The sequence below is a fragment of the Larimichthys crocea genome, chromosome VIII (assembly GCF_000972845.2).
Source record: "Larimichthys crocea isolate SSNF chromosome VIII, L_crocea_2.0, whole genome shotgun sequence".
In the NCBI taxonomy this organism is placed as follows: domain Eukaryota; kingdom Metazoa; phylum Chordata; class Actinopteri; family Sciaenidae; genus Larimichthys; species Larimichthys crocea.
Genome location: NC_040018.1, coordinates 4,081,994 through 4,103,242, shown reverse-complemented (window position 1 = coordinate 4,103,242; position 21,249 = coordinate 4,081,994). Strand labels below are relative to the sequence as shown.

Genomic DNA, 21,249 nt, shown 5'->3' with positions numbered 1-21,249 from the left:
TAGCATTTCCTGTTTTAAGTTGAAAGAGGCTTAGCTCAGGTATGGTCATTTACTTACTGTCTGTTTTCTGTGTCACTTGTGTTTGATTAGTTAATTAGTTCTCTTATTATTTAGTCCATGGTGTTTTCCCTGTTTCACTTGTCTGTGTCCGTTCCCCTCCTGGTCTATCTCCGTCCTGTATTTCCTGTTGTTGGTCGTCTGTTCTTTGTATTTATGTTGTTATTTTTACTTGGACTCCACACACACCTTTTGTTATTGTGTGTTTACCTACCTGTTCAATGATTAAATATTAAATGTACCTTTTGTTCATGCTACCTACCCATTTGCATTTCAGTTCACATTCTGAACTAAATTCACTGAATGACCCCCCCTCGCATGTTTGCACATTTTAGACCTTGGCACACCCACACAGGTGTTTTCAGTCATGGCAGGACAAGCACAGGTGTGATGAATGACACTGATTGCTGCATTTCATTGTGCATGCTGGCTCATCGTTAATGTTGTCAGTATCATCTGTGTGTTTATTGCTGTGACAAGTGGGAAAATGGTCTCTTCTATCTGATTAGACCTCTTATCAGGACTGTGTGAGTTTGTACAGACTGAATTTGCATGTCCTTCAGACATGTCCTTCTGTCTGTCAGCTTTGAGGGAATTTTAATCGTGGATGCACATGTGGAAATCTTGAAGCTTTATGACTTTGATGTGTGTGTGTGTGTATATATATATATATATATATATATGGAAAAAAACTTTGAATATATTGAATGAAGTCTGAATATATGGAATGAACCTTGAATATATTAAATGAAGTCTGAATATATTGAATGATACTTTGAATATATGGAATGAAACTTTGAATATATTGAATGAACCTTTGAATATATTGAATGAAACTTGACTGACGTCAGACTTCACGGCATCTTGTGTAATGTGTGGATGCTATAGCTAAAAGTGAGTGACAATGAGTCAGTCCGTTCACAAGCTCGTTGCAGCAATATTAAACTATGAGGACATCATTAACACTGCGTGTACGGGCCCAAATCCCGTCAATTCCCCTGATCAATACCGTTTTCCTGACAAGGAAGTTCGCTCCCTTTTTAATCGTGGCAGACATAAAAGAGGCCAGGCAGCTGTTTATCAGGCCAACCTCAGCATGCCTTCAACCTTACAGGAGTGCCCCACAAATACCCAGTGTACAATCTCCACTCGTACACAAGAAAGGGCCCAGGACACTGTATGGTTAGCTTGATATAGTTTTCAGGTGATTTGATGAAGGTAAAACACAGTGAATGGCCGTGCGTAATGGTACTGCTCTCTGACGTGGCACTTCTCCGGGACTGGAGAAGCTGCTGCGGCTACAGGGATTTCATGAACTGAAAGAGAAGCTCTTCATAAATTGTTTAGATACAATAAGCATCGCCCACATTCATAGACCAATGCAGGGTGAATATTTAGTTTAGTATTGAACGTATTTTATGATCCGCGACACATTGTCAGCTTTGGGCACGTTACTCACACAGTAGACTGCGGACAGACAGACAAATGCATAATGAGATTATGGCAAAACTTTATGCCTGTTGTAGGCCTACCACGGTTAAAAATTGAGAGAACTTTTTCCGCACGCATTCGTCAGTGTATTTATCATGTCCTCATTGCTTAATATCGCTGCAACTAGATTGCGGGCGGCCTGACTCATTGTCTTTCGCTTTTATAGACTGTTACACAAGATGGCTGCAGGCACTGCCGCGAAGTCTGACGTCAGTGAAGTTTCATTCAATATATTCAAGGTTTCATTCAATATATTCAGAATTTCATTCCATATATTCAAAGGTTCATTCTATATATTCAAAGGTTTAATTTCCAGATTTTTTATTTTTTTTTACTCCTTTATTGTTAAAGTTTAATGAATGTAATGAATCTAAAATTGTACATGAAATTAAATTTTAAGTCAACTCAAGCTGGAAGTGGTTTTCTGTATGTTCTCTCTGCAGCCAGAGAGATCATTGCTTCACTTCAACAAGGTTAGCATTAAGCTATAGGTTTCTGGATATTGTCATTTAGTAAACTCCTGATTGACCGATAACAACCTCTCATCTTCAACCTATATTAGCTTTGTGGATATAAATATGACTTTTTACTTGCATACTCTCTGTTCTCTGTTCCACATGAGTTAGCTGACTTAACCCCTAGCAGAGGAGCAAAGAAGCTTAATTTAGAAACAGGTTGTAATAATAGAACAGAATATACAAATATACACATACAGCTAATATGCACTGAATTACTAAACATAAGAGGCTCATTCACACTTAAATCATCTGTATGATCTCGATCTGTTGTCATTAGATCAGATTTTCTCTCCCACTCCTACTACTCTACTCCTACACTAACCTACTACTACTGCCACTAAGTGAAAATAAAATAATAGAAATTCTAGTTGTTATAAGATAAAGATTATTTATAGTTCCCTGATCATTAGATAAAATATTGCTGGTGGTCTGCTGTTGCTGCTCTGTTTATGTTTATGTTTATATTTGCCTGGTGGGCAAATTTTCCTTGAGGTGATAATAAAGTCAAGCAGACAAGGCTGTAAACCGGTGTGGAGATGGTATAAAACACCCAAACTGTACATCAGTTTCCAATATCACGCTGCTGAGTCAGACTCTTTTATTCACTGTGACAGCTTAAGTCACAGTGGCTCCACTGAAGTTAACCTCAGAGGACCTTTTCGTCATCCTTAGGAACCAACAAAGTGAAACAAACGGTAACTGTTTCAGATACACGGAAGATCTGTGACTTGTTTGAAGTAGCTTCCAGCTGCGTCACAGAGCCTTTTATCAGGTCTAAAGCAGGTGCAATAAACCGAACCACTGAGCATGACCATCCCTGAAGCCTGGGCTGGAGTTCATCAACATTCACCTACTGCTGCATTCTGTTTTAGTTATGGCATCTGGAAGGCTTTGCACAGTGGAGGAGTGGCATTGGCTTGTAATCCAACAGCAGGACAGCTTCCAGGGAGTTACCATGGTGATGGAGGAGGTGAGATCTGAAAACCGTGGGACACTCTTGATATAATCAAAGCAATACTGACAAGGATCTCATAAAGTGTGGGTCCAAAAATATTTGTGTACCTGAAAAGAAGTATTTTCCACTGGATTGAATAGATTCTTTTACCTAGTAAGTTTTTTTTATGCCATATTCAGAGTAAATTCCCCAAATAATAAATAACCGCAGGTATTTCATTTTGAATAAATTTAAGATGATAAACTGAATTCTTAAACAGTGCATGATGTTTTTCCCTCAACACCCTGTTTCAGAGCCAAGACAACACGAACATGCTGTTTAATTCATGTTTTTTAAATGTTTATTTTAAAGTGTGTTGAATGGCATGGTTTTGATTTAATAGCAAGTAATACCAGAGCAAGAATCATTGATGATGAACGTTTTATTAATCAATGCAGCTAATGTGCTGCCATGTAGGACAGAAGAAGGTACCACAATCTAAGTGGTGCATCATTAATAGAATACATTTTCATTACCATCCAATGATTTCCTTTCACTATTTTCAGAGGTCCTTCTTTTGTTTTTCGTTTCAATCCATAGATACTCAAAACAAGACCTTGGTTGTGCAGTATTCTCCTATCCCTACATCAGTTTGTTTGTGTGGAATGCAGAGCAATAATACTTACAGCAAATACTTGTTTTCAACCACCTGAAAATTAGATATAAAATTTTTAGAGATAATGGTTGGATGCACAGAGCATGAAAAGTTTTTTTTATTTTTTTTTCCTATCCTTTTATCCATGACAGTGTTTTTTCAGTTGAACATAATCAGACTTAGTAGTTACAGGAAACGTAGTCTTTTAAAAACAAATTTTGGCCACTTGTATCCACGATCTTATTCTTTCCGTCACTACCCAAAAATCATGGCCATAGGTGAGGGTTGGAACGTAGATGGGTTGGAAAATCGAGCTTTGGCTTTGGCTCAGCTTCCACTTACCTACAATGATCGCACTACCCCCGCCAGTCCATCTCACACTCCATTTTCCCATCACTCATGAACAAGACCCCAAGATACTTGAACTTCTTCACTTGGGGCAGCAACTCGCTTCAAACCCAGAGAAAAAATTGCACCATTTTCCCACAGAGAATCATGGCCCCAGACATGGAGGTGCTAACTCTCATCCCGACCACTTAACACTTGGCTGCAAATCACCCCAATGCATGCTGAAGGTCAACCTTAGAGATAGGGTTAGGAGCTCAGACATCCGGGGGGAGCTCGGAGTAGAGTCGCTGCTCCTTCTTATCGAAAGACCATCTGATTTTGATGCCCCCTGGGTGTCTTCCTTTAAAGTAGCTCCAGGCACAATCCACTGGTAGGAGTCCTCAGGGAAGACTCAGAACCTGCTGGAGAGACTATATAGTCCGTCTGGACATGGAACACATCAGGATCCCCCAAGAGCAGCTGGAATACACTGCTGGGGAAAGGGATCTCTGGAATGCCCTGCTAAATCTGCTGCCATCGCAACCCGCCCTTTGAAATGGATGTATGGATGTATGGTAGTCTTTTAGTTTATAAAAAAAGTATCAATATGAGTAGTTTCTGGAGTTTTAATAAAGTACAGAATTTTGTTCAACACAGATAATAAACCATAACCTCTAAAACACATTTGTAGTTGGGGGACATGCACACTAGTGGAAGCACAATACCACAGTGATTTCTTTTAGTTTAGTTAATGTGCAAAAGTTTTTTTAAAAATCCTTTGTTTGCCAAAGTGACCCATGTTGTTAATTATACTTTGGGATATTATACTCCACAGCTTTTGTTCAATTTTCTAGCAGTGATCACATTCAACAATTTGCAAAATAAAGAAGCCCCATGCTGTTTTAAACAGTTTCAATGACAGTTCTGGCAATGGCCGCCCATTCTTTACCGAGAGTGATTTCCCTTGATGCACCAGCACAGCAGAGCATCTAGACCATCACTAACTTTTAACTCTGTTCTGTCGCTAATCGCCTCCTGGGTAGAAAAAACTGAATAATTCAGAGGCTGAATAATGGGGTACACTGAACATAAGGGAACGCAATGGAGTTCCTGAGAGAAAGGTGAGGCGTGACAAAAGACAACATTCATTAACAGCTAAACAGAACAATGCTGATTGGCTGAAAGCCCAGAAGAATGTGCCACTCCAGACTTACTCGTTGGATTATACCACCAAAGACAAATTGCGATGGAAATACAATACATTAGGCAATCATATAATCATGCCAGAATTACAGTAACAGAGAGATAAAAGCCAGTACAAAATGCATGCAGGTCCAAGGTCTGTGGTCGCAAATATAGTTTAGATGAAGGAAATATCAAAGTAGGTTGTTATTTACCAAAATGTACAAAGGCATTAGAGTCAGGGTTGGCCTTGGCCTAAGTCTTAAGGGATAATATTCTCTGTCCCAACACATGAATAATGTAATGCAAGTTGTTGAAAAATCGCCAATGATTTATGATAGGGCTCTCAACTAAGGTCCACTCCACCTGGCAATGGTCGTATAAGTGCCTCTAGGGGGCACCCAATGTACTGTATACGAAATTACATTGCAGCACCTGCACATTTCTTTTGATGATTTTATTATTTCATTGAATTATAGGATATTCGAGACCTGGCTGAAAAGTTGCCTAATGTCTATTGCTATCAGTGCAGAAATGATTGATGCTGTTGTTGATGATAAGGGTACCTTGAATTTTGAGTAAATCTCCACGCCTCATCCATGCTTCATAGCGGGAACCACACATGCAGATGCCATCCGTTCACCATTTCTTCATCTCACAAAGACACAGGTTGGAACCCAAAATCTCAAATTTGAACTCATCAGATCAAAGTACAGATTTCCACTGGTCTAATGTCCATTCTTTGTGTCTCTTGGTCCAAGCAATTCTCTTCTTGTTGTTTTCCTCTGAGGCTGGTGACTGTAATGAACTTATCTTCTGCAGCAAAGGTAACTCTTGGTTTTCCTTTCCTGATGTGGTCCTCACGAGAGCCAGTTTCGTCATGGTGTTTGATGGTTTTTGTGACTGAACGTTCAAGGTTTCCACATTGAAATTGTGTGTATTGACTTTCATGGCTAAAAAGTAATGATGGACTGTTGTGTGTCTTTACTTAGTTGAGTGGATTTCACCGGGTATGCACTTCATATCTCACCAGCAGCGTTTGAGAAGTGTTTTGTCCGCCAGACTTTTTTTTTCACTTTGTCAGATTTTTGCACAGGGTGTTTTATTTTGACAATAATTTAATTTAATTGATTATCTATGCTGATTTCTGTGCATCTTAATCTGCTATGTGCTGCTTGTCGCAGTGTCAGAGTCAAAAGAAACGTCCATGTGTCCACAGGCCAGAAAGACACTTCTGGGATGCTTCTGAAATGTGCTGTGGCACTTTTGGTGAAATCAAAACCATTGTCTAAAATTGTTGCAATCAATACTGGCAACGGCGGTGCAGCCAGAAAGCATTGCAGCAATGCACAGTGAGATTGAGCCATTACAACTATTCTGGAATAGTTTATTTTAGTGTATGCCAACACAATTAATGGTCTCAAACATATTAAGAAGACATGAAATATAATCTATACATGCGTATACATAATATATATGCTCTAGGAAATTGTTGTGACATTTCTCTGTCATTTTATTCTCACACAATTAATCAGTTATTCTAAAAATACAATCAACAGCTTGATCTACTACGAAAATAATCATTAGTCGCAGCTCTGGATGCTAAACCGTATTTGAAATTGTAATTTAATTGTTAATTGTTGAAGGATCAACCATGAAATTATACAAAAGCAGTCGCTTGTTCACCGCTGTTGTTACTGCTTGCCATGTCGCCTGTAAATTGAATTTAACTAGTAAATTAATTAAAATACAACAATACATGTTTTGGACTTTTGGTTATGTAATTGTAAAAATGTTCAGGCTCTTTTGTTTGTTTAGAAATTAATTGTGCTTTTAAATGATGGCATGAACAGTCACAGCACTCCTCAAGAAGCAATTCTGTACTACAAGATAACTTGAATATTGGAGGGCTTTGAGTCTTTAAAAGGCGCCATATTTTCAGTCATTCATAGCATCAACTCTTTTCTGAATGTAATTCCCTCAAATGGTCAAACTAATCTCACTAATCTCACAGTAATACCTATTGTCAAGATGATTTGATAGATGTTTATGGACAGATTAGAAGACCCACTGTTACACTGCTTACACACAAGGCTTCAGAGGTTAATATTTGCAATGCTGTGTAGAAATATTTTGTACTTATTGTAAAGGTTTCACAACAAACACCAAAATCCAACCCTTAATTAAGATTAAGACGAGTGGAATTAAACATGCCCTTTCAATTCATTATTAAAACCTTAGCTGAAAATGTGAAGGGATTAGGATGTGGAAATTGGAAGAGGGATAGCTGATCGGCTTCTTTTCTCTTGCCTGACTTGTTTATTTTCACAGGAAATCATCCAAACGGATGAGCTGAGATAAATTGAGATTTATTAACAAGGAAAGGAAAATGTAGACAGTGTGTTTTTTTTTCTCCAAAGATGTGCTTACATCAACCAAAATAAAACAATTTCAGTTTCATTAAAACATCATACAGAATGTCAGCTGACAGGCTCTTTTCTTTGCCAACAAACAAGCTGCTTGTATGATTTTAAATCGACCTCGCTGCTGAGACACATTCTTTCATGCCACATGCCAGCTTAAATCTGAACCTGCACGACATATTAAGAACTTTTCCACAGCCACTCATTATTTTGTTCGGGTGATGAAAAATCACAGGACCTAACACGATGAACAATGAAGGTGTCTTACCTCGTCTTGATAGATGAAGAAAAGCATGATGGACAGGATTTCCAGGAAGAAGATGAGCAGGAGAAGGATGAAGAACTGTGGAGACAGAAAGGAAAGAGTGAAGACAGCTGAGTTATTTAATACCATCATTTATCAGTGAGGAGGAAAAGGCCACAGGGTGATAATAGGCATCTGTCTGTGAAGACAATATGAGGTTTAAATTGAAGAGAAGGGAAAAAAGGGAGCAGACACCAGAGTGAGAGGAAAGAAAGCACCACAGACTGCCAAGGAGAAGGAGCTGGCGAGGTGAGGACGATTAAAGAGCTGTAGATCGTTCAGCATCAATATTTCTAACTGACAGGTCAAGAGAGCAGAGAGACATGACGAGGTCGGACAATCATATCAAGTAGGAGAGACTGGGAGGGGTGATGTACAGTTTTTCTCTATCCACTTTTTGAATTTGTTGAAAGAGCAACATTTTATTCTCCACCAGTGCTCACCCAACCCTCCTCTCTATGGCAGCTAGGACGAGCAGCTTGATGGGTGATATGTCTTCTTCCTTTGATGGCCCATGTGAGTGCTTAAAACAGTTATGAGCTCATCCATCAACTTGTCTGCTAGAACATGACTCTGTCTTTTCACACATGGGAGTGACGGTCTGAACCAGTGACGGTCTGACATGAGAGACGATACAGAGGGTCACAAAAAGATCTTGAGGAAATAGCACTAGATTATCAGTTGATGTCTGTGGACAAATACATCCACACACATCAGCTCTGTGTTGTGTTTCTGGGGAACAATATTGGTTACTATTTTTTGTGCCAACCACTTTGTCACTCCTATTCTAACTCTTTGTCTTACTTAAATTTCGGGTATAAGCTCCCATTAATAGGGGCTTTGGCCATGTTAAAGCAACGTTGTGTAACTTTTCTATTCATTCTATTGTGCTCCGGGTACGATCATAAGAAATATGTACTGCCTTACGACACTTAGTCACACAACACCAACTATCTCACTGATTTTGGTGAAACTGCGCCGTATTTTATGGAGCAAATATTTTTTATTTTCTGTTTTTTCCAGTCCCTGCTTCAACTCTCTGTGTTGTGTGTGAATTTCCCGAAGGGGAGTAAAGTAAACTGCTGCGACCTGTAGCTGCTGTTAGCAAATGTAAGCTCACTTTGTTAATAGGGCTGCCTGGACTTTGAGGTCAGAGCACAGAGGGAGTGTCAGTGTTTGTACCACAGGCGTTTTTGGACCACCAGGAAGAAGAGGAGTTTTTAGGTCCGGAGCACAGGGGAATGTTGGCGGGGAACAGAGCCGGTATGACAGAACTGGAGCTGGACAAATAGGCAATGTTAACGGGCTCAGCAGCCTCTATGGACATGGTGACAGAGGCGAAAAGACTAGCCATACTTTTTTCAATACTTGTCTATATTTGTTCATAGAAAAGACTGGCAATGGAAGTGCACTGAATTACAGATTAGCAGTTCATGTTTTTTATGTACCCATGGATGCACAGATAAACATTACTTACATGAGCCCATTTCTGATTTGACAATTTGAGATAATGACATCCCTGTAAAGATTCAATTCTTTTGGGCATTTTCATCTCTATTAGATAAGATACTTTAGAGATACAGGAAACATAAACCAAAGATGATTAACATTATACCCAAACGTCGGTATGCTTACATTATTATTTCGAGCACAATGGCATGGTGAGCTCTTCGCTCAAAGCAGTGCTGCCTCAAAGAGCTGCTACTGTATCAGTGTTGTTTTTTTTTGTTTTTGAGAGCGAGGCACAGAAAGTACAAGACCATCACAGAAGGTCAAAACTTTTTCAAAGAAGAGATGTTGTTTTTCAAAGACATCATGGCTACATGTCCCCTTGTGTATTTCAGGCGCTTGCTTGACAGCGCATGTAAGTGTTGCTAGTTCACATAGACTGGCATCGAACAGAGCTGCCAGTTACCCCTGAGGTCTTTCTGGCATCTTCTGCATGAATGAATCATTGAGCACGCTAACACTGAAAGGTGAAAAACTGACTAGGTAACAGTCAATGGTATTTTTAACTTGCTCATGCTCTTTTTAAGAAGTGCTCACAAATACCTGTCTGAAATCCATTTCTGTTGTTCCGTCAGACTTCATTGTTTGACATCAATGCTCAGGTAACTCTAATTTGGGAGGATTTTATTTAAACTGAAGAAATGTGAACTGAAAAAAAATCAAGGCTTTCAGGCTGACGAAATCCTTTAAGAGGCCAGAAGATAATGTCAAAATACAACCCATTCAAGTGTTACGCTCTGAGTATTTGACATTTTGAAGATACAAACTACTCCAGACACTATATTTTACTTTTATAATTCACCACAATCCAGCAACTGGAAAATATCGAATGAGGGAGACCAGCAGAGACCCAAAAGTCAAGTTTGAATCTGTCCATTTGGGTTTTTTTTGTGATATTTCTTTACCCTCTTGATCCAAAAAGGAAAATATTTTTCCCTCCGCAGTGTTAAGTGAATGAAGGGTCAACTTCACTGATAAGAATTTAGCTTCAGTGTTCTGGAGCAGATTCTTGGCACTTTAACCTTCCTATTGGATTACGTTTTTCCTACTTAGAGTTGCATTAATCGATTACCACTAGATGAAGTCTGAAACGAGTAGACAGACCATGAATCCATTCTGACAGACGCACAGTTCAGACAAATTATCACTTAATCGAGTTCTTATGGAAATGTGCTTTATATTTATTTACATGTCCAGAAGAGGAACCTGATAATTAAGCTGACCTGCCATTGCCATAGTCCTGTCTACTAACAACAACTCATAAAGAGAGCAACTCGTCATAATCATAAACCACAACCAGTGGAGGGGAAGACAACCAACGCCACAATCAACCAAAGGCTGAAATGCTAACAAGTGCAAAAGCTAAAACTTAGATTTCAGTACGTCAAAGGGTTATTTTAGTATCGTAAGTCAACCTGAAACAAAAAGGTATTTTGACAAACTCAATACTACCTTAGTGTCCCTTCTCTGTCATTTTCTTTTCTTAGCAAAATCTATTTCGCCCTTTTTCATGGAGAAATGGCAACTATTTCGTCCTTGTTCTTGGAAAAATTGAAGAACCAATTGAATTGTTTTCTCCTCCTTATGTGTGTGGGATTTAATGCACCCTGCCTTTATCTTACACTTACAATGTGTCCAGCCATGACACAGGAAACCCTCATTCTTAACCATACTAAACTGACACCAACGCTGTATAAAACAATTCAGACGTCAACAGCAATTCAGAGGTCAGAGCTAGATTTCCAGGAGAACATTTGCCTTTATTTATCAAAGGAAAAGTCCAATAATCACTCTAATTTTACACTCAATGTTTGCATTTCTTTTATTTCTAGTTTCTTATTTTGTCTGTATGTTGTAGCATACAGTTGGTTTATCAGAACATTTTGCAAGTTCCCACTGAAGACATTAATCCTAGGCATTAGACTTAAAGCTGCTATAAAAAAGGGATTTTATTTTAAGTCTATCTCTAATGGCTTCTGAACACATCATTTGGGAGTCCTAAATGTTTAAACTTTAACCTTAGCACAGTGCCTTTTTTTTTTTTTTTTTTACAAAAGAGAAAACAAAGGAATGAACATGTAAGGCAGAGAAAAGCTTTCATATTCTTTGCCTTTCTCTCCTTTTCATCATTTCTCTCTGTCTCTGTGTTGCTCTTTGCTCTGCTGCATTCTCTACTGCATTTTCATTCCTGAAATCACACCAGAGAGCAAAGGGACATCGTTAAGAATGAGAAACCGATCACCAGCACTTGGAAAACAAACAGACCCAATCCCCTGTGGCTTCCTGGATATTTCCCCATTAATCTGCTCTTAATAAGAAATTTGACTCGTCTTCTTTTAGACCACAGGCGATAGCCGCACTCAACGGGAACATTTGATGGCAAAAAGACTGCATTTTGCTTTTACAATATGCTACAAGAAAGCTATTGCAGAAATTAACTGTAAATGATGAAGATTTGTTTGTGAACTGCGCAGAGAGCTTAATGATGATGATGACGATAAAAGCAATAACAGTGTGCCAATTATGTCAAGTGCATAGGAATCATTTTGAAGCCTTTGCGTTCTTGATGTCAGATTAATTCATTTGCTAGGACAGATGCATCTTTCCAATCGTGTTAACAATAATAAAGACAACTAAACAGCTGGTTGAAAACAAGCATTTCTTTCTCTTTAATTGAGATGCACAATAACAACCAAAACAGAACAATTTGCTTCAAATTACTTTGAAAGGCTGTCGCCTAACAAGATTGTAAAGACTTGTTAATTTGTGACAGATGAAGCTGGCAGTGGAAATACATCTACATCTGTGCTTCCGTTTTAATGGCAGGTTGTGTTCGAAAGTAAGGCTTGTGCAAATGGACTGGAGTATGGTATATCTCAGCTCGAATCTAAAATTGAAGTAGGGGTTGTTTTGTGCTGGTGTGCGCTCAGTGTCTCACTGTGACAAATTATTATAAACAAAGACTCAGATCACATTACAAAAGAACCGAAACATGCTCAATATGTTTTTCTGGGATTGTCATTATTCAAACTGAAATACGTTTTTTCCTGTTTGCAGCAGTGGCTTCCAGCAGCATAACTGCAGGAAAGATTTATAGGAGATCAAAATAAAAAGTAAACAAAACAGGGACTGTAAGCAGGATTCCTGTGGAACAAAAACTGAACTGTTCTCAGACAACATTTTTGTGACTTTCAAAATATTACTATCAGTAGTGGAAGAAGTACTCAGACCTTTTACTTAAGGAAAAAGTACCAATACCACAATATGAAAAACTCTATTAGAAGTATTTAAAATTCCAGACTCTGATTAAGTAACTATCCAATGTCCAGTGTGTAAGATTTAGGGGGCTCTATTTACAGAATATGGCAGAAATGGACTATATATATATATATTATTGTCGCTGTCAGAAAGAACTCTTTTTGTTAGAAACTAGCTTACAAAATACACTTAAAAGTGAACGTGGATCTTCATAAGTTTCCATGTTAAAATGTCCAACTTCACAGCAGGAATAAACCTGTTTACAGCCTGGTACAAAAATAATTTTCTCTATAGCTAATTTCCCCGTTCATGACAACTGTACTCAGGGTGAATTTTTAGATGATACACCTGTTCAAATTATATTAAGGCAGCAGAGGAAGGACTGCCACCACATGCTAAGCTTCACAACGGCTTTTCAGAAACTTTGAAAATTGGCATTCCAAGCGTGCATCAGTCTGACTCAGTCCAGACAGATCACAGAGCTTGTCATCCATCCTTAAATTAAAACTCAAAACGTTATTTGATCAAAGCTATCTATCCTTTATCTACCCTACATACATGATGTAACAAAACGTCTTTTCATCTGTCAATAAGAGTCTAAATGATGCCCGTAGTCTGAAGAGCATACACATATACTGAAGTTGTATGCACATCTGTGGCTTTTCATTGGACAGTGACAACCAGCAGATGAGTCCTCTCTTTGGGCTTCAGTCTTAAAAGTTTAAGAGGAAATCTCTTAACACTGCTAACGACTCACAGACATCTGAAATGTGACAAAGGGCCACGACCAGATATTGCTTTTTTTATGAGGGATCAGAAGCCAAAAGGGTTGGGAACCACTGGTTTAATCTTTAACAATACACTGTATTTAATAATGTTATCATATATTTTTTATGCAAAATCTTAACGTGAAAAGTAAGCAGTAACTACAGCAGTCAAATAAATATACTGATGTGAAAAGTCCAATATTTCCCTCTGAATTACGGTGCAGTATAAGTAGAAAGAATAAAATTGATATACTTCCTCAAATTATACTACCTCAACATTGCTATACTTCCCACGGTGCACTGTGTAGTGTGACATCCTATATAAACCATCACACTTGCCAGTACTCTCTGTATCTTGCAGAGTGCTTTCATCCCTGAAATCCTTACCCTGATCATGTGGACAGCAATAGCAAGAAAGAGTCATTTCTGGCCTCCAGACCTCTCATTTCTCATCACCAGATAACACTAGCAATTTGAAACCAGGAAAACTGCACAGTATTTTTTTTTTCTTGCTACTGCTCCTCCTTGTGCAAGCCCATGAAATACAGATAGCACTGACACGTGTAATGGTGTATAATATCATTGCAGTCTATCACAAGAGATATACAACTCAGTGAAGTGGTCCTTTAAGACCTCTCAATTCTTGTCGCGGTGGGCCGGTGTCCTGCAGCTCTCTGTTCCATTACAGTTTTTGGACCGTGAGACTTAATGAGCCACAGCTGGTCTGAAGCTCAAGCGACCACAACAGAGCAGTAGTATTTTCATGTTTGCAGCTTAATTTATTGCATCAGTTGCAATTAGTCACCAGAGAGTTTAGATTCATGCTGTAATATTTACTCGACGTTTAAGTAGACTTTAATATATCTGAAGAACACAAGCTTTGATTGGCCACTTAAGTCTAAATAAAGATTGCACGCATTAGGAAAATTTATATAACGCACTCCTGAGGCTCCGCTTGCATGTACTCATCTTATTTATGTTCTATCCAGTTCAACCAGCAGCGCTGATATCACTGTTTAGCAGAGATTGATGTCTTAGCAGGAGTCAGAATGAGAACCATAATCAAAGTCCAGGCACAGGGATTGATTCCTTCATCTTTATCCATGCTGTGATTTCCACACGGTGGTAAAGCTACCGTGGCTGAGCCATGTCAGGCGCACAGTCCTTCAGCTCCTCCCAAATCAATACCTTTTGGGATCTGGCTCCGTCGAGTGTATATGGAGGGAAGCCTTGGAGGCGATTGCTGTGTTCTTTTTATGTGGCGGGTCTAATGATTTTTACAGACTCTATATCTCAGACCCGTGTAAAGCTGCTCCATATAAACAATCTGCTTCCATTTACACCACAGTGCTCACCTTTCTGACAAATTTATGGGAAGATTAGGTCGCAGACCCGCCACACCTCGCCTGTGTCTTTGACTTGCACTAGTATTGACTGTCTGGACTCACTAGTGTGAAACATGACTTTAATTACCCTTTATCCTGATGGAAATTGAGTTTCTGGAGAAATTTTGTGTCCCCAAATGGGTCTTATTTTCAGCATAAAAGGACAGGCTATTGGATTTTGTTTCTACATCTGGTTTAATGTCATTGCACAGTGAGCAAAGACTTTAAATCACCTGAAGTCTGTAAAATGTATTTTGACTAAAATGCAATAATCAGTTTTAGAAATTTAACATTTGATGTTTCTGGTTCCTATAAATTCTGATTGGTGCACAGACACGTGGAGCCAACTATTGGCAAGTTGTGGTTTTAGGGGGCGGTTATGTGCTCGACTATTACTTGGCCCGGTGCAGTGACTTCCTGAAGTCTATGCTGGTTGCCTGGCAACCTTGATGCGATGACAGAACTCCAGTAAGGTTCTGTTGCCATGGAGAAGAAGCCAACCAGAGGCACTAATCAAAGTTGCTACAAATTAGAAAGGCTCTGTTGGTGTAATTGGAACCAAAAGAAACGCACCACAGTTGCTGAGTTCATCCAAAGTTTACACAGGATCTGAAAATGAACTGATTTTAGTGGCTAGATAATGGAGCATATAAACTCGAAGTTTATGCTCAGTGGTCAGATGTTGCTGACCAAAGTGCACCATGAGAGTCATATTTGAGATTTCATATTTGATACTGTCATGCAGTTGCTCTTCTGCTGTGCTGATGATTCAACCAGGACAGTTTTGTTTCTGTCTGAGTCTTGGAAGAGCTCCAACGGTTACCTAATGTTGTCTGTGAAGAAAATGTAATACCTGAAATGCCTCTTTACATCCTTTTGCAATTCTATTGTTCTGAATTTGTCAGAATGTAGTGCTTTCATTGCTCATGGTATGAAGCTTAAAGACACAATTTCCCTTCAGGGATTATTAAAGTATTTCTAATCTAACCTAAAACAGGTCGTCTGGGTGTGTAAAGGCTCCTAATCGCATCCCCCTTTCCTTTTTTATAACTTTGTCCAGAGACTATGGCAAAAACATCAAGGCCAGAGTTTACACGAAGAACCGACAGACTACGAGTTACAAAAAAAAAAAGTTTGAGTTTTTACATTCAGATCAAAAATATCTTTGAAGTCATCCAGATCACAGAATTGCAAAAGCATATTTTGAAAACTGTAAACCAATAACTGATGTTTGTTGCCACAAATTACAAGGCGCACAAAAGGCAGTGATACTTTTGCCAGCGTGCCAGTGCAACAGTAATTCCTCAAATATCTCACAGCGATGTTGCAATATTCTGTCCCTCATCAGTGATCAACATGCTAATTAGCTGTGAAATTTGAAGGGAGAAAAGTCTTTTCTAATCTCCATGAAGAACGGGCTGCTTTGTCACTCATTAAAGTGGACTTATAATTTGCCCGGTCTCATTATATTGACACAGCGTAGGAATTCATGTGGTCACTGTAGGGAAAATGTCATGCATCAAGCTAATGATCGACACTTAGACTTATTCCCACAGAGCTTATAATTGCTTTCTCCTGCTGATTAATGCTATTTTTGCCACGCAGAGAATCATTCTTTCTGATAAATGCCGCACAATGTCAGCTCTTGATTAAACGAGCTTGTTTGTTTATCAAAAACACTTATCAATCTGGCATGTCTCTGGGGGTCACACTTTATCAGGGACCCCTGATTTGAAACTGAAACTCAGCTCAAAATCCTCATGAATTACAGCATGAAAATGTTCAATAATTTATGTCAGACACTTCCTGTGACCACATTTGCTTATTAGAGAGTGTATCTCTTTTTCCGTTGCCAGTTCAAGTGAGTTAAGCGTCAGACACTCCTGCTGTAAGCTCATTTAAAATTTACAGTCCCTAATTATCACTCGTAATTGTTTTTTTTCTTTCTTATTTTAGTGTGCTTGGAATAAGTTGGCACGCACATTTCATTCGCAGCTTTTTAATAAGTTTAAATGCCAAATAGTGGGAGGTTACGCATCTTTACTGCTGATTTAGCTTACAAAATAACCAGCGCAATAAATCATCTCTGTGACGGACGGAACAGCATCTGCTCGTTATGATGAAGCACTTGTGATGAATAATAGGCCTTCTCGAGCTCTACGTAAACTGAATAAAGGTCATAAGTGATATTGAAATTAGATTTTTTTTTCTATCTAGGTGATGTACAGTGTTTTGACACTGCATTGGCTGAAGTGGTCATAGTCACGATGTGTTGAGTTGCTCTCTCCCGTGTTTGCAACAGCGCTTCAGTGTGAATGACAACAGCTGTTAACCCCCCATACAAACAAGCAGGAGCTGCTGTAATGAGATTAGTGAAGCTGCTAAAAATATCTCCAGACATTAAACTGAATAGAAGAGGAACAGCGTGTCAGTGGGTGTTCTGGGGTGGGTCTGTGATTACAAGGCTAGACCCCATATGGCCCATAAACTGCCGTGGAGTTTCCTCCTGGAGGCACAGGGATGCAATGATCTCCAAATTAAAAATATAATTTTTATTTTATTAAACATTTTTAATTTGTTTAGCTACTGTTACTTGTATTCTGTTGTCAAGGCAATGTTGCGTCCATTTTTGCCACTGACGCAGCATTCATTCAGAGTTTGTAGCGTGTTAGCAGCGTCAGAACTTTGTCGTATCAACTTTGAAGCTCCTGTAAGACAATTTTGTTTGGCAATAATAGAAAAGTTTCTGTGCAGAACAATTTTTTTAAAAAAGTTCCATGGTGGCAACAAATATAGTGTAAAAGTAAAATGCTACATTTTTAATATAAAGTTTATTGCCATTAAAGTTGCAGTTGGCAACTTTTCGGACTGTCAGGAAAATGGTGACAGTATCAGCCAAAAAGTTATTTCTGTAAACGTTATTGCAGGTTTAAATGTCAAGCGTGTAAAATCTAGGGGGCCCCATTTACAGAATATGTCAGAAATGGAATTTAATAATCCATCAGTATGTTTTCATTATCGTACAATCACCTGACAAAAGAATCAGGACGTTTTTGTGAACTTTAAAATGAGCCTTTTGATCTACAGATGCAACAGGTCCTGTATGGCGGAGTCCGCCATGTGAGCTGCCATGTTTCTACAGTAGCCTGGAACAGTGAGTAGACAGGGCTGCAATCACCGCCGGATGGTGATAAATCTTACTCACTGATCCTTTACCGAGAGGTTAATTATCCTTGTAAACAAACATGTACATGTTTAAGGATCATGTTGCTTGAATGTATTGTACTTTGTTTTCCTGGATTTAGCTGTTGGAGTTATACTTTAGGCGTATAATACGGACGTTTTATGAGTTAAGACACCAAAAGCAACATGAACTTTGAATAAAGCTGTAATTTCCAAAAAAATTGGCTATTATTCAAAGCCAAATTACCTATTAGGTTGTGTCAATTTTGATTATTTGAAGTCAGTGTAGCCTTCACACATCATTGACACCATTATGAATGTCTCAATCGGCAGTAGGCAGGCCATTATTTACATAGTTAACAACCTGAAGGTGAAAATCAATTTTGATGGCAAATTTGGCAACGAACCAAAGAGGTAAACTCTTGGCTGGGATTAATATCCATCTACTGTATTTTGTGTGAGTGGTCAAAGGTGGTTTCTCTTAAAAAACTATCATTTTGAAAGAAAGTCTTTTTGCTGTAGTGGGTCTTCCTCTAGATAAACGGCTTGGCATTGGCTGTTCACATCACGCCATTTGGCAGCCGGGCAGTTGGCAGCTTTCTCTGTGGCTGTCGAGTGTAAACTGACAGCTGGTGGATAGTAGATTGTGGTGTGAATGTCCCAGTTTAACTTCTAAACATATCATGTAATTGTTTAAAGCTTAAATATTCTGAATAATGACCTTCAGGCACTTTGAAACAAACTGTCCCGTCAATCTAATGTGAGCTAATGTTGGTAGTCGTCTGTTAGATATATTATAAAGCTGTACATTGCCACTTTTTACATCAACAGTATGAAGTGTAAGGCCAACGGGCCAGAACCGGCCCACCAAAGGGTCCACTGCTGTTTATATAGAAACAGCTGGTGGAGAACTCTCAGTTTATTCGACCTTTATAACAATTTAATGTCACTATCAGGCTCATTATGGTGAACTTGCAAAGACAACTGAAGACAGAAGATGAATGAATTGTTGGCACGTTTGAGGAAACTAGCAAATGGCAGCATAATCAGCATCAAAGCTGTAACTCTCAGGGTGAAGTTGTAAAGACGTGCATGCTGAGAGCTGCAGAAATCATGTGCTCAGAGAACGATGAAGGGGCTTTGGAGCCAAATTAGGCACAAAATGAAGTCATTTGTTGTATTCTTAGTTAAATTGATGAGAACATGGACATTATACAGATGTTGCTCAGAACATTACAGTGGAGTTCCTTGAGTTAGTGCTGATGACGAGGGAATGACATTTTCAGCTCTGGAGAGCTGTGTGGTACCAAATTAAACTGTGAATAGTCTGTAAAATGATGCTTCAGGGGACAAGAATGAAGCCCTCTGAAAACAAGGAATGCATATTTATTCTTCCACATATTTAAAGATGTTGAATGTGTGCTCATTAATTGTGAGTGTTTTCAGAATGTACTTGCTTTTATTTACTTAATTGCACTGATTCTTTCTTAAGATTCAAGGTTCTGTTTTGTTCATGGATTCTTCCATTCACAGTATAAAAATATGGACATCGTATCCGTGAGGTCACCCACGGGTTTCTGGAGAGCAGCAGAGTGTGGTGGCACTGGCCATCACCACCTTGGCAGTCGTGCCTCTGCTGCCTCTGGGCTAATCTTAAAATGGGTAAGGGGCTAAATAAAGCCTGTGTGCTCAAACAAGCCAACTGTAACAGTATCCACCTGTCAATTAAAACAGCCAGGCTGTTAATTATACAAAACTTTAAGCCTTAATATAAACTGAACAGGTGAGTTATATAAAAATTCTGCCTCAGTACAGTATAGTTGTCATGAACTAGAAAACTAGATACCAGACTGTAAAGTTGCTGCTGCTGTGAAGTTGGACATTTTAACATGGGGGCTAATGGAGATTGGCTTGTTCTATAGCCAGCCTCAAGAGGAACTTCAGTAGTTGTCGTTATTTGAAGGTAATTATGCAATATTGTGTTGGTCTGGCCCACTTTGGATCAAACTGAGCTGTATGTGGCCCTCAAACAGAAATGACTTTGACGTATGCTAACACATCTAACAACCCAGAATACATTGTGACAACTCAAGGTGCCTCTTCGTTAGATTTTGTGTTGATGAGGTTTTTAGTTTCTGTCAGTGCTGCATGACAATTATTGACACTTATAGTAACTGTGCGCTTCAGAACAGATAAGTTACCAATACCCCTGCAGAATGGCTTGAATGTTGTACCACAGCTAGAGAACTAAGGTTACGAATTGGGGGAGAGAAATGGGATGGTGACCACGTTTTATAACTCTACCTTGAAACTGTCCTTTTAATTTAACTCTGTACTATTGTACACTTTTTTTTTATTTATTTTTTTTTATAATGTATTTTATGTGTTTTTAATTATGAGAATTATTATTATTATTATCTATTTATTTTTTCTTTTCTTATGGACTTAATTACCTTTTTTCCTCCGAGAGAACTGTTGGTTAAGAGAGGGTGGGAAGGGATTGGAAGGTTTGTTATTGTTTGTTGTGTTCATCATGTATTGTTTATTGAAAACGACCAAAATACAATAAATAAAGTTTTGAAAAAAAAAACAAAAAAACTGTGCGCTTCTGCTTCAAATGTAAAATTGTACAAGATATTTTCCTCTGTGTGGCTCACCCGAATAGCAGCAGCTGCTTTTCATGAAATAGTCTGATATGACACACTGATTGAATCACCAGCTTGTCATGTCAGTGGAAGATGGAGAGTAAACAGAAACTCATGCTGTATGAGAACGTCAAAGCTTACTTTGGGAAAACTTAGTGATGTCATTTGTCATGCCAACAACAACAAAATGTAACATGATTACGTGGCACCATCCCATCAACACATCCTTTGACTTTGAAGTTGGCGATCAAAAACTCTTCTGGCAAATAACTTACCGTCAGCAGCAGAGGACGGCTCTCCTTGACAGCTCCCACACACCCCAAACAGCCAATCACCATGATGATGGTCCCCACCGCGATGAGCAGGTTGGCTGCCGACAAGGAGGGAAGGGATGATGACAGAGTGGCAAAGTTTCCCTGGGTCACTGAGAGCCAGACTCCTACCCCGAGTATACCACATCCTCCCAACTGCAGAGGAAACACAAAGAGGCGTGAAGCTGTCAGTGTCACAGTCATCCTAAACAGAAACACAATCAAACACACAGTGGTGCATAGAAATGTTTGCAGACTTGTTGTGGGGTTTTGGGCTTTTTTTTTAGTTTTTGTGAAGTG

General features: G+C 38.9%; 1 protein-coding gene across 4 annotated transcripts in view; it reads right to left on the bottom strand.

Moving 5' to 3' along the window:
* The window catches only part of tspan4a (tetraspanin 4a), a 151,008-nt gene that overhangs the window by 40,875 nt on the left and 88,884 nt on the right, over positions 1 to 21,249 (bottom strand). For all 4 annotated transcript variants that reach the window (XM_010735709.3, XM_019275857.2, XM_019275854.2 and 1 more), the window contains exons 3-4: positions 20,914 to 21,105; positions 7,856 to 7,930 (exon numbers count right to left, since the gene is read on the bottom strand). In XM_010735709.3, the coding sequence (XP_010734011.1) occupies positions 7,856 to 7,930; positions 20,914 to 21,105 (267 nt within the window). The remainder of the gene's footprint in view (positions 1 to 7,855; positions 7,931 to 20,913; positions 21,106 to 21,249) is intronic.